Below are 14,200 nucleotides of genomic sequence, written 5' to 3' on the forward strand. Positions count from 1 at the left end.
TATACTCCTGACTACTCAGTGTTTTATCAGGGCCTGTTTGGATGAACAGAGAGCTGAAATCCTGGAGATGGGAAATGTTTTTAGATCAGTTAATGAGGGCAATTTCGCACGGCACACTTGACCATCTCCCACGGCACACTTGTTGAAAAACACTGGTCTAGATGACCCAACTCCCAATGTTAAAGTGTTTAGGATAGCACAAGGGTTACAGATAATAATATAACAAAAAGCTCAGTATTCTTTCTCCCTCGTTCTGTCTTTTCAGTGGAGCCTCACGTCAGATCTGAAGTGAAATACATGACATATCATATAGATCATACATCATACATCATCCCAACTTCACTCAGGATTGGTAATCTCTCGTCCAGCAGAACTTGTAGCCTGCGCTAAAATTAAACAGGAAATACACAAAATACAGATATTTTGAGGATAAATATGACAAAAATGATTAGAATCAAACTGATAAATTGCGTTTATGGAACAAGTTGTTGTGGACACATTTATTTTCTGATCAGTAGACATTACATCTCATGACGGCAGGTGAAGATAACGTCAGTTGAAGCACTGCCTGTGGAAACATCATGCTTTGGGGCTGTTTTTTAGCAGAGGGACCTGGACGATTGATCTGTGTAATGGAAAGAATGAATGGGGCAGTGTATTGTCAGATTTTAGGTGAAAACCTACTTCCATCAGCAAGGGCATTGAAGATGAAATGTGGCTGGGTCTGTCAGCATGACAATGATCCCATACACACTGCTCGGGTAACGGTGACGAGTGGCTTCGTCAGTAACATATCAGGTCCTGGAGTGGCCTTGCCAGTCTCCAGATCTCAACACCATATACAATATTGGTATAAACGTTACCTGTCCATGACCAAAGAGCTGTCTAAGGACACCAGAAACCAAAATGTTGACCTGCACCAGGCTGGGAAGACTGAATCTGCAATAGGTAAGCAGTTTGGCATTCCCAAACTCACTTTGTAAGAAGCATTTAAAGGTCCTGGAGTGGCCTAGCTAATCTTCAGATCCCAACCCCAGAGAAAATCTTTTTAGGGAGTTAAAAGTCTATGTTGGCCAGTGACAACCTCAGAACATCCCTGCTTTAGAGAAGATCTGCATGGAGGAACGGGCCAAAATCTCCTGTTTTTTTTCTCATTTTGTCTCTCATAGTAGAGGTATACCTATGAAGAAAAATACAGGTGTCTTTCATCTTTGTAAGTAGGAGACTGTGCATAATTGGTGGCTGACTAAATACCCTTTTGCCCCAATGTATACATTAATGCAGGAGGTTTTCCTATAAGATAAACTGTAAAGTTTATCTGTTGACATTACACTGATATCAAGATATTTGTGTGATGTAAACCTCCAGAATGCTTACATTTCAACTACAGACCAAATATATTGATGAAAAGTTTGATCTTTTTTCTTTTTTCTTTTTCTTTTAAGCTCTGCTTATTGTTGTAATGAGTTTAAGCACATAATATTATACTCTGTTTCTTTAGTTCATATTATTGACAGCAGCTGTAGGAAAACCGATGACTTGAAGATTAACAAAAATGTCTCTTTTGACTTTAATTGTTTATTTTTCATTGGAGTGATTTTGCTTCAGTTGAATGTTGCACAGCAACATAACCTTCTTTCAAAAGGAACTCTTGTGTGCCTAAGTCTGCAGTACAGATCAAGTTTATATTTGGGGAAAAACAAATCAAATTTCTCTTGATGTTTCAATGTGCCACAAGAACAGGCAGACGGCTGGATCTAAACACAGCAGCTTTATTAGCTCACACAAAAGTCCATAGAGCTAAATCAGCGTCAGGCAGGAGTCGATCACAAACGTAAGTTCATCTGAGAAGAGACAGGATGGTCAAAATACAGGCGAGGGTTGAGGCAGGCAAACAGAGTCAGGATCAGAAGCAAGGAGACCAGGTCCAAATATAACACTTGGTAATGAAGGCAGAGTGGCACAAACAATGCTTCACACTGAGCTGAGGTCAGTGCAGAGCTTAAATTGAGTAAAATGAGAGTCAGGTGTGCAGCGAGCAGGAAGTGTGGTTAGAACTCTGGAAATGGTTCCAGATGGTGGTCAGAGGTGGAGACTGAGTTCTGACTTCTGACACGTCTTATTAATGAAAAATCCAATATTTACTTTTATACTTACTATATATACTGTACTAAATTATCCATCCATCCATCCTTCCATCCATTCTCCCATCCATCCATCTTCTTCCGCTCACCGGGGTGCCGGTGCTGCAGTCTAAGCAAGAGTTGATTATACAAATTATAACAGTAACATAACATGAATACCAAGCAAGAGCAGTGTTTTTCAACCTTTTTTAGCCAAGGCACACCTTTTCCTTAACAAAAATCCCGTGGCACACCAGCATCCAAAAATCAAAAAAGAAGAAACTCATAGTCTGTATTGATCTACAGTCCCCTCCATGATCTCACGTGCATTTTTGTGATAATTGTGGCAGAAAAAAGCTGGAAGTTGCAGCTGTTTTTTTCTAAAAGATGTTATAAAAGTTAAGTTAGTTTTCAGTAATGATTTTCAACTTAATTATTTGGTAGTTGTTTTTTCCTTCAGTTTAATAACATGCAATTTTATGTAACCTCACAAAAAACCAACTATATTCTTTCCTAATAGTGATTTTTTTTTTTAAATATATTTTTATATGTTAGATGATTAAATTGTTTCAATTTAGTTTAATTGTGTCTGTTGGCCACTTCACCTTCATCCTGTTTCTTAAATGTTGTTGTTACTTCTTCGCAAGTTTAACATCTAAAATAATCCAGACATTATTAGAAAAGTGTTTCAGTTAGAAAGATGACTTGGACCAAACTCTGGGATGTTTGGCTGTTAAGAAACACAAACCTTGAAGGAGAACTAAACTGTTGACCTCTGACCTCTGATTTCATCAAGAAGATTTAAAAACTGTTTGACGTGTGTTTGTTGTGGTTTCAAGCTGTTTAACAGGGAAGACTCATTATACGCTGAGACGCTGTCACTTTAACCCAATGCATCATGGGAGATGTAGTGATGGCAGACAGACTCTCTTCTCTGAGCTTCAAGGTTTTGTTCACTTGTTCCACGGTCTGACACCGGATTCTGTGGAAAGCTACACCGCTAAAGACGAGCTTCAGCTGGTATTTTTGTTGGAACTGAGAGACTTTATGAGCAGAATCAGAACAAGGAAGTTAAGACTTTAACCACTTCTGATTGGTCAGACTGCTGACATGTGATTAAGCATCCAAGAATGATTGGCAGAGACAGTCAAAGGGGCGGGACTTTGCCGCAAAAAGCTTTATTTGCATCTAAATCACGGTACCGCCATTCTTATCTAAATGTCTTTAATAGAATCAAATAAACACAAAGAAAAAAGTATTTTGTGATCTTTCATATTCCTAACTACTCAGTGTTTTATCAGGGCCTGTTTGGATGAACACAGAGCTGATATCCTGGAGATGGAAAATGTTTTTAGATCAGTGAATGGTTCATTTCCCACGGCACACACAAATTTTGAATGCAGAGGTGAAATTGTTTAGGTAAATATTTTTTTTTTTTCAGTACAACTTGGAAATTGACATTTTCAAAATGGAACATTTTGTTTGCAGTTTGGGAGATTTTGTTTTCAAAGGTGATACTTGTGTTCTTATTTTATTGGCACAAATATTCCTCCACGGCTGGGAATATGAAAAAGCAGGAATCATGAAGAAGTTTGACAAATGCCAGCTACGTTGAATACGGACCCCCCACCCCCCACCCCATCCCTGAATGCTGAGTTTCTTTTTCAGAGTATTTGGTATGACTCGGACACTCTGAGCTGGTTAGCAAAGTATTACTCACTATCCTTATGGCTAAATGTGGTCCACGAGGGGCACACACTTATCATGTCTAAAAAGCCATGCCCTCCTATATCCACCTCCTATCTTTTGACCAACCTTAATGAACTCCAGACATCCTGCTGAATGTCTTCTTGGCCATCGCTGTGGACAACCTGGCTGGAGGAGATGGAGAAGACAAGAACAAGGAGTAAGTGATGGTTGTGTGTGCATGTGTGTGTGAGTGGAGGGTATTACATTTTTCTCATCCTTATCAATAATTTATGGTTTGTGTGCAGGAAGAAGAAGGAGGGGCCTGAGGAAGTAGAGGAAGAAGAGGTGAAGGTGAGCAAGGGGCATCTCAGTGCTCTTAGCTGAGTTCCGGTTCTGAGATCTGGTTCTGAGATCTGGTTCTGAGATCCTCTTCGTGTCTGCAGGTGGATGTGGATGAAGACACAGAGTATGAGGAAGAAGATGAGGTCCCTGAAGGAGAGGAGGATGGTCAGTTCTGGAGCCTTTTCTACTTACGGGTTTAACTCATTGTTAAGCTGAAGGTCAGAGTCGATCAGGAGCTGCACACATGATCCAGGCCCACTGGCTCTTCTGAAGCTTGCTGGGGTAAACCTGTGAAGGAAAAGGAACCGATAAGCATCTCACATAATAGAGAAATTTGCTTTAAATTGAAGAAGGGAGCACTTTTAGACAAGAATCAGAGATGCTGGAAGCTGAGCTCCTTTTAAGAGCTCAACTTTTAAAGAAGATTTACCTTGCTACCACTCTTCTTTTCTCCTGTTTTCCTCAAAGAAGGTGGGGTTCAGCTCAAGATGGCAGATCTCACTCCACCTAAAGAAAAAGTTCTTCCGATTCCAGAAGGCAGTGCGTTCTTTTGCCTCAGCAAAACAAATCCGTAAGTCTGCCCAGCCCTCATTAGTGGAACATCCTGGAGTTTAGTTTCTCATCCAGTTCTCAGACCTTTAAACATCTCATTAATGTGCAGCTGGTGACCTACCAAATAGTGGTTCTGATTTGCTGCTGATACACATTGTTGCACCTTAGTGTTTGTGTGTCCAGCTCCAGTTTCCCTGGGATACAGTCCTGTTTTTTTTTTCTCAACTTATCCTGCCATATCTTAATTAGCTTGCCCAGGAAGAAGCTGAAGGCTGACATTGGTGTTCGGAGAAGTAGTCCCTGAAGGCTGGAGCTGGACACCTCCAGCAGCTCATCTGAGTCTGTAACTTCCAAACTGTGGGACTACAAGCCTGCTTTCTCACAGGAACACCAACTTTTGAAAAATACAACCTGATGCTGACCAGAGGGTGAGCATCAGGTTGTACTAAAATGGTGAGAGACGAACATGGTCCAAGCTGTTCAGGTTCTGATTCTGAACTGGGCTCTGGCTTTAACTTACCGGTAACCAGGGTTAAAGCCAGAGCTTTGTTGTTGCCTGGCTCCACCCACTGGCAATTGTGATGTGGGGCTCTTCAACAAGATCAACAGTTGCAGGGTGTATTTGAGGCACAGAGGAGAAGCTAGCTCTGACCCAGCCTAGGCCTGGCTCAGACCCATTCCAGAGCTGTGGACTGCTTTGGCTCCTGCTTTAAAGGGTTTCTGTCTGCTGTTCTGATCATGTGACTTCTCTGTCTGTAGAATCCGGGTCGCTTGCCATACTCTGATCCATCATCACATCTTCACCAACCTCATCCTCGTCTTCATCATCCTCAGCAGCTGCTCGCTGGCTGCTGAAGATCCAATCAGAGCGCATTCCTTCAGAAATAATGTGAGTCTCATAGAATTGGATGAGGTTTGATACCCCCTGCTGGTGTGTAGCAGACATCTCCACTCCTGGTGTAATCTGTAATCTGATTTTGACTCTGACCCCAGGATTACTCAGAAATAGTTATCCTCTGCTGTCATTTTGATTCTGGTCATGGTGAATTATGAGTTGTGTCTTTGGATGCAGATTCTGGGTTATGCAGATTACGCCTTCACCTCCATCTTCACCGTGGAGATCTTGCTGAAGGTAAGATGATCTGCTGTTAGCTCAGAGTTAGCTTCAGTATGTGATGCTGACACCATCTCTCTGCCTGATAGATGACGGTACACGGAGCCTTCCTCCATCAGGGCTCCTTCTGCAGGAACTGGTTCAACCTGCTGGACCTACTGGTGGTCAGCGTCTCACTGGTTTCCTTCTTCCTGCAGTCAGTATCTCCACCTACTTTTCTTCTTTCCTTTCCAGCAGCTGGGTTGAGCGTCAGCTTGTGTTAGGCAGTTTGATGGAAAAACAGGACGTCACAGGTGACACCAGTTTAGCTGGAGGTTTAAACTAGGAACAAAAATGTGTTTTGCTGAACTTTCTATTAAATCTAAGATAAATATAAGAAGTGGTCCATGACTCTATGATCATGAACCTGATTGTTGGATGTGTTAGAATAAACTCATGCTGCCACACAAAACTCTGTTAACCGCCACCTTAACATGGTGGAGGAGTTTGAGAGCTCGAGTGATCTCAGGAGCCAAGCTGTCTGGGTCTTAAGCCCGTGGTAGGCTCTCCGAATGCAGACAGATCCTGGGTGACGAGTCAGACAAAGAACGGTTCAGGAGCCCCTCATAAGAAGCACAATTAGCCCAGTTATGTCGCCTGGATTGGCATCACCAGAGCCCCACTCTGAAGCCATGCTTGGGGTTGGTGCTGGCAGGTGAGCGCCTGGTGACCGGGGCACTCCCAGTCCTTAGCCCAAAGAAACAACATGGGATCACTCTCCCATGGGCCCACCACCCGTTGGAAACCTCAAAAGGGGCCGGTGCAATGTGGTTTGGTTGGCAGTCAAAGGCGGGTGCCTCAGCGGCCCAAACCCCGGTCATGGAACTTGGCTTTTAGGATATTGAACATTGCCTCTCTGGGAGGGAAGGACCCTGACCTTGTGCGAGAGCTTGAGAGGTACCGGCTAGATATTGTCGGGCTCACCTCAACACATTAGAGAGGGGTTGGGCTCTCTACCACTCTGGAGTTGCTCTTGGTGAGAGGCGACGGGCTGGTGTAGGCTTACTCGTGAGCCCCCATTTCAGTTGCCAAGTGTTAGAGTTTACCAGTGCATGAGAAGGTCATGTCCCACTACCATCGGGTGGGGGACAGGTTTATTTTTATTTATTTATTTTTTTTTCTTTTTAACTTGTCCTGTCCAACAACTGGGCAGTCAGATGAGAGCTGAGGGCCTCTTGGGTTGGACATATTTTACTTTAACAAGAGGGGTTATTAATCTTCAGACAAACCAAAGGTATGCCTGAATAAACCCCTTTTGTAATTGAGGCCAACCTTTATTAATTTCAAACATGTCTGAAAATCTTTGGTGTTGGACCGGACGGAAAAGGAAGAGAGAGGGACGTTAGAGAGAGGGGGGGGGTAGGGGGTGATAATAGGAGGGGGGAGGGGGGTAAGACCATGAAGCAGCATAAAGCAACAAGTTTACTGGTTGTTAATCATTACGGTAAGGTTCAAATGTAGTACATAAAGGGCGGAGCCTGTCCACACACACACTCAAATGTTATAAACACACCTGTTAGTTGCAAAAATGTCCACCTGTCGACATGTACACAAAACAGATAGTGTTCACACGCATACTTATGCCTTAAAACCAACTAGTGTGAAATATTTCAGTCATTCAATCATGCAAACTGTTAGTACAAAGGTGAGCTAACACCTGTGCCCAGGTGAGTGTTTATGTTCTTCTAAAATGGATGGTGGAACGTGAAAAGAAGGAGGGAGAGTGCCCAGCCATCCCCACCCCAAGACCCCCACCGCAGCAGCAGCGGCAGCCGGAATCCCCCCAACGCCACACGGGAACCGACAGGGAACAACCGCCGCCCGGGCGACCAAGCCCGCCACCCAGGCCAGGGCCAGCAGGGCCGCCGCAAGGCCCCCAGAGCCAGAGAGCAGGGAGGCACGGAGGGAAAGAGAGCGCCGCCCCAGCCCGACCAGGAGAGCAGCCCCCCCGCCGCGCCGGGAGAACCCAACGCAGAGCCCCACCGGAGAAGGACGCCCACAGCCCCAGACGAGCACCCCACCACAGGTTTCTGACTGTGGTTTCTACGGTGGCCCTGAAGTGCAAACCATTCAACAAATCACTCGATACAAAAACATTTTTAAGATCACAGCAACAATTTAAAAAGCAGTATTACATTTTAGAAAACAAAACAAAATTTCAGAAACCAAAACATAAAAAAGAAAAAAAAGAAAAAAACATTTCAGAAAACAAAATTAATTTCCAGAAAAAAAAGAAATATTACAAAATGAAAACATTTTAGAAAAAAAATTAATTTCCAGAAAACAAAATGAAATACAAAAAAATGAAAACATTTCAGAAAAACAAAATGAAATATTAAAAAATGAAAAACATTTCAGAAAAAAAATGAAATATTAAAAAATGAAAAACATTTCAGAACACAGAATTAATTTCCAGAAAACAAAACGAAATCTTCAAAAATGAAAAACATTTCCAAACCGGAAGAGGCAGGTACTATGGGACAACGCTGATTGGATGATGATGTTTGTCAATCATTTGAACTGAAAAGTATTTTAAATGAAGCGATGACGGATTTTATCGTCCAAACAACAATGTACTATAATAATCCACGTATTTCCCATTTACATATTAAATCAAAAATGCAGCAAACAGATAATGAAGGTTTAAATTATTTTTTGAATATTTCGTCTGAAGCAGAACGGTCACCCGGAAGTAGTTTGTGTGGATGACGTCCGTTCTGCAGGTAAACAAAGAAAGGGACGGTAAAACGTTAACATAAACGTTGATCTTTGAATATTTAGCGGATGTGATGACAGAACGCACGCAGAAATATCAACACCAACCAGGTTTACAAATGTTTCGAAATGTCTGTGAGAGGATTCTGTCTAAAGCAGCAGCTGCGAAGAAACGGGTGTTAAAGACGGCGCACATCAGGAAATGCAGTCCCGCCATCCACAGATAAGGTATGGAGGCACATTTGTTTGATCTAATAAATGTAGCGTTAAACGTGATTTCTAGGTGGGTGTTTACAGACAGATCCAAGATCCTTCAGTCATACGTTAATGACAGGTTACCTCATCAGCTGGAGAGGGGGGGGGTCACGTGGGCAGGATTCTCAGACAGGTGTACCAGCAGCATAAATCAGCAAAGCTGTCAGGTAAACTGCAGCAGTTTGTGTCTCAGAATAACATTTATGAATGCGTCTTATTCACACTATTAAGATCTGTGACTTTAGAGTGTGTCAGTGCACAGAAACATGACAGTAAATGACTGGATGTGCACATCATCAGACACGTCCAGGTGTGTAACTTAAGGTGGCAAAGTCTGTAGTGTAAAATAAATCTTTAAAAAAAACGTTTTAGTCCTTCAGGCAGAGGAGGAATATCAAATTGTTTTAGAATGTATTTTTTATAAGACTGAAATAATGTATTTTATTCTGAGTTTGGTGTTTTGACCCCTCCCTAATGAATTTCTGGTTTAACCCATTTTCTCCTCATTTTGATGAACTCAACTTTTTCCTGAATGAAAGATGAACGGCAGCTGATGTTTTTCTGTCAGGGATTTTTAATTTATTAATTTATTTCTGTCAGGGATTTCAATGGAGCTGGAGTCCAGTGCAGAGGAAGCTGCAAGCATGTACGCGCAGGAACTGGGGTCCCTTACCTGTGCATCTTCCTCTGGATGTGATGCTGAGCAGCAATGTGGACAAACCTTCCCTCACATGACTCTTTTTGATATAGTTGTTAAGCACAAACAGACTTTCCCAGATGCATTTTTTCCTCTAATAAATGTGACTGACAGGTACGCTGAGTAAATGCTGATTGTAAGCGCAACATTTGATTGACTGCATGAAGAAGCCCATAAAGGAAAATCCACAACTGTTTCTTTGTTTCTGTTACTGAATAACGTATTCATGGTAAGTTTTCAATAAATATACTGCATTGCTATGAAACAAATTTGTTTATTTTCATATCCATTATTACAATCCTCACATCAGCATTCAGTTTTTTCATTGACAAAAATACATTTCTAAACAACAGCTTTGAAAATCAAACATCAACTTTGTTAATAAAGCTTTGAAACCTAAAATGGTAAACATGGAAAAACTCCTAAATAAAGCAAGTCTAATAGGAACATTTTAAACTGGAGTTTTGCTTAAAGGAACATTAAGTTGTTTGGAGTTGTACAAGTGTTTGATGCGATTCCTCATAGATGTGATTTCCAGATCATCAGCCCGACGCTAAAGCCAGGAATTGTGCTTCGTCTTTCACTCCCCACTGCATCATTTACAACTAATCAGGCTTATGCAGCAGGTTAAAGACTTTTTTTTAAGGACCTGCAATTTAAAAAAAAAAAAATAGATATTAAGGTTAAATAATATTTATTGATTACATTTCACATAAATCATGGTGACTTGCCTGTACACTGCACAATGATATGAATGACTTTAGTCTTCTTGTATTCCCATGTAGAGCTGCCATCTGTTCTGCAGCACAAACCTTTCTGGAACTTCGCTTTGAGAAACTTCACCTGCAGAAATATCACATGTTAATTCAATTAAGTATTTTATAAACTTCAAAGTTCATTTTAAGTTTCAGTATATGTGTATGTATGGTTCAAAAATATACAATGCACTTAAATATTATTTCCCATAAGAACTTGTTTACTGATTTCAGTCTTAAAGTTGATTTTTAGCAACACTGATGCCATATAATTACTGTAATTACTGTATAAATCACAGAATCAGGCTGGCTCGGAGCTTTTTCTCTCATGTTTGTCACCGAAAACGGGAACGGCTATCATGTGAAGACGGTTCGTCTCCATCGGGTTCCTTTTGCGCATGCGCAAGATAAAAAGATATTATCTTTTCAAAGCAGCACTTTAACATCCTAAAATTAACATCCTTAGAGACATGTGACTGACAAAAGAAAAGATCACAGAATTGATTCTTACCTGAAGATGATTGACAGCGTGAACCTTGCAGCCGTAGACATTAGCGCACAGCGTTCAAAGTAAAAGTGCTCACAAACTACTTCCGGGTGATCGTGTGTCAGGCGAAATGTTAAAAAAATAATTTTAAAGTTCATTAACAGTTTGCTGCATTTTTTATTTGATATATAAATGGGAAATACGTGGATTATTATAGTACATTATTGTTTGGACGATAAAATCCGGCATCGCTTCATTTAAAATACTTTTCAGTTCAAATGATTGACAAACATCATCATCCAATCAGCGTTGTCCCACAGTACCTGCTTCTTCCGGTTTGGAAATGTTTTTCATTTTTGAAGATTTCGTTTTGTTTTCTGGAAATTAATTCTGTGTTCTGAAATGTTTTTCATTTTTTAATATTTCATTTTTTTCTGAAATGTTTTTCATTTTTTAAATATTTCATTTTTTTTCTGGAAATTAATTTTTTTTGTTTCACGTTTTCATTTTTTAATATTTTTTTTTTCTGGAAATTAATTTTGTTTTCTGAAATGTTTTTTTTTTGTCATATTTGTTTTTCAAATTTTGGTTTCTGAAATTTTGTTTTGTTTTCTAAAATGTAATGCTGCTTTTTAATTTTTTTATTTTTTTTAATTGTTGTTGTGATCTTAAAAATGTTTTTGTATCGAGTGATTTGTTGAATGCTTTGCACTTCAGGGCCACCGTAGGTTTCAGCTTACGGCCTGATAAGCAGTTTGGAGTACCCAGCCTTCTTGGTGTCTCTTGAAGGGGTACTGGAAAGTGCCCCAACGGGGACTCTATTGTCCTTCTGGAGGACTTCAATGCTCACGTGGGCAATGACAGTGGCACCTGGAGGGGCGTAATTGGTAGGAATGGTCTCCCTGATCTGAACCCGAGTGGTGTTTTGTCTATGGAATTTTGTGCTTGTCATAGTTTATCCATGACGAACACCAACGATGTCCATCAATACACATGCCATCAGGACACCCTAGGCAGGATGTCAATGATCAACTTTCCAGTTGTTTCAGGCGACCTTCGGCCTTGTGTCTAGCTGTCCACCGATCACTATCTGATAGTGAGTTGGATTCACTGGTGGGGAAAGAGCATTGAAAGAATTGGGAGACCCAAATGCCTCTCTGTCTGAGCCCGCCGTCAGGGAAGTCTTTAACTACCACATCCAGGAGAGCTTCAAAAAGGTACTGAGGGAGGCTGTGGACCATGTTTTCCACTTTCATTGTCTCTGTTGCTGCTCAGAGCTGTGGTCGCAAGGTCTTTGGTCCCTGTTGCGGCAGTAACCCCCAAACCCGGTGGTGGACCCGGAAGTAAGGGATGCCATCAGGCTGAAGAAAGAGTCCTACCAGGCCCGGCTGGCTTGTGGGAATTTAGAGGCGGCCGACAGGTACCGGCAGTCTAAGGGAGCTTTGGTCCGGAGCAAAAACTCTGTCCTGAGAGGAGTTTGGTGAGGCCATGGAGAAGGACTATCGGTTGGCCTTGAAGAGATTCTGGCAAAACTAGAAGGGGAAAGCTGTTCTCTGCAGGCACCGTTTTCGGTGCAGGTGTGGAGATGTTGACTTCGACTGGGGACACTGTCGGGCGGTGGAAGGAATATTTCGAGGATCTTCCTACAATCCCACTGACATGCCTTGGTTTTGAGGAAGCAGAGAAAGAGGACTTTGAGGCAGTCAAAGCTGAATTCACTGAGGAGGTCAATGAGCTCCTCAGTGGCAAGGCCCCGGTAGTGGATGAAGTCCGCCCTGACTACCTCAAGTCTCTGGATGCTGTGGGAGTGTCTTGGCTGACACGTCTGTGCAGCATCGTGTGGCAGACAGGAACTCTACCTCTGGACTGGCAGACAGGGGTGGTGCTTCCTTTTTTAAGAAGGGGGACCAGATGGTGTGTTCCAACTACCGGGGAATCACACTCCTCAGCCTCCCTGGGAAAGTCAAGAAGGGGGGACCGTCCGATAGTCAAAACTCAGATCCATGAACAACGGCGCGATTTCCGTCCTGGTCATGGAGCAGTTAACCAAATCTACACCCTCTTTAGGGTGCTGGAGGGTTCATGGAAGTTTGCACATCCAGTCCATTTGTGTTTCTTGGATTTTGAGAAAACGTTTGACCGCGTCCCCTGTGGTATCCTATGGAGGATGCTCTGGGAGTATAGGGTCTGGAGAGCCTTACTAAGGGCTTTCCGATCTCTGTATGACCGGAGCAAGAGCTTGGTTCGCATCTGGAGTCAGACTTGTTCCTGGTGCATGTTGGACTTTGGCAGGGCTGCTCTTTATCACCGGTTCTGTTCATAGTTTTTATGGAAAGAATTTCAAAGCCAGGGGCCGGAGGGGGTCTGATTTGGGGACCACAGGATTTCCTTGCTGCTCTTTGCAGATGATATTGTCCTGTTGGCTTAATCGAGCCAGGACTTCCAGCGTGCATTTGGGGGGTTTGCGGCCGAAAGTGAAGTGGCTGGGATGAGGCCATGGTTCTGAGACCATGGTTCTTGACTGGAGAAAGGTGGTTTGTCATCTCTCGGTGGGTGGAGCAGTGTCGGTAGTTATGCAGTTGCTGTACCGGTCCGTTGTGGTGAAGAGAGAGCTGAGCCAGAAAGCAAAGCTTTCAATTTATCGATCTTCGTTCCAATACTCACCTATCACCATGAGCTCTGGGTCATGACCGAACGAACGAGGTCCTGAATACAAGTGACTAAAATGAGCTTCCTCCGTAGAGTGGCTGGGCGCCCCCTTGGAGATAGGATGAGGAGCTCAGTCACCCGTGGAGAGCACGGAGTAGAACAGCTTCTCATCCACATCCAGTGGAGATTAAAAAGTGATAATCCACAGTTTTTGAGATACATAGTCTTAATGATTATTATTGATGAATATTATTGCGTTGGCCTAAATGCCAGTTGGTAACCTGAGCAACAGAAACTCAGAAGATTACAGTGGGGAATGACGGTTTGAGCACCCTGCGTAAATAAGGAAATATGGAAAATTCTTCAAAAGGAATCAGATTACAGATGAGATATTTTTGTATTATGTCAAAAATGAGGCATTTTATCCATCATTTACCCTTTTAAAAATAACAGAAAACATGGTAATGGTGTGTGCAAAAGTTTGGGCACCCTGCAGAATTTATAGCATCCACTGCCCCCTTGGAAAAAGTTGAGACCTGAAATTGTCATGGATTGGTCACAATCATTGTTTGCAAAGACCAGGTGATTTATTCTTGGCCAGAATGTGTGAAAGTAAGTTTAAAGAAGAAAGGGCTCAGAGTTTAATTAGAAGAGCCTCTGTTAAGCATGGGGGTGGAGCAATCATGCCCTGGGGTTGTATTGCAGCCAGTGGCACAGGAAATATTTCACAAGTAGAAGGAAGAATGGATTCAACATTTCAGCAAATTTTGGACACTAACTTGA

General features: G+C 42.2%; 1 protein-coding gene across 2 annotated transcripts in view; it reads left to right on the forward strand.

Moving 5' to 3' along the window:
* The window catches only part of LOC101171727 (voltage-dependent L-type calcium channel subunit alpha-1D-like), a 91,390-nt gene that overhangs the window by 33,767 nt on the left and 43,423 nt on the right, over positions 1-14,200 (forward strand). For both annotated transcript variants that reach the window (XM_023957109.1, XM_023957110.1), the window contains exons 18-24: positions 3,954-4,029; positions 4,118-4,163; positions 4,256-4,319; positions 4,623-4,725; positions 5,466-5,595; positions 5,779-5,838; positions 5,910-6,016. In XM_023957109.1, the coding sequence (XP_023812877.1) occupies positions 3,954-4,029; positions 4,118-4,163; positions 4,256-4,319; positions 4,623-4,725; positions 5,466-5,595; positions 5,779-5,838; positions 5,910-6,016 (586 nt within the window). The remainder of the gene's footprint in view (positions 1-3,953; positions 4,030-4,117; positions 4,164-4,255; positions 4,320-4,622; positions 4,726-5,465; positions 5,596-5,778; positions 5,839-5,909; positions 6,017-14,200) is intronic.

Source organism: Oryzias latipes, chromosome 7 (genome assembly GCF_002234675.1).
Source record: "Oryzias latipes chromosome 7, ASM223467v1".
NCBI lineage: Eukaryota > Metazoa > Chordata > Actinopteri > Beloniformes > Adrianichthyidae > Oryzias > Oryzias latipes.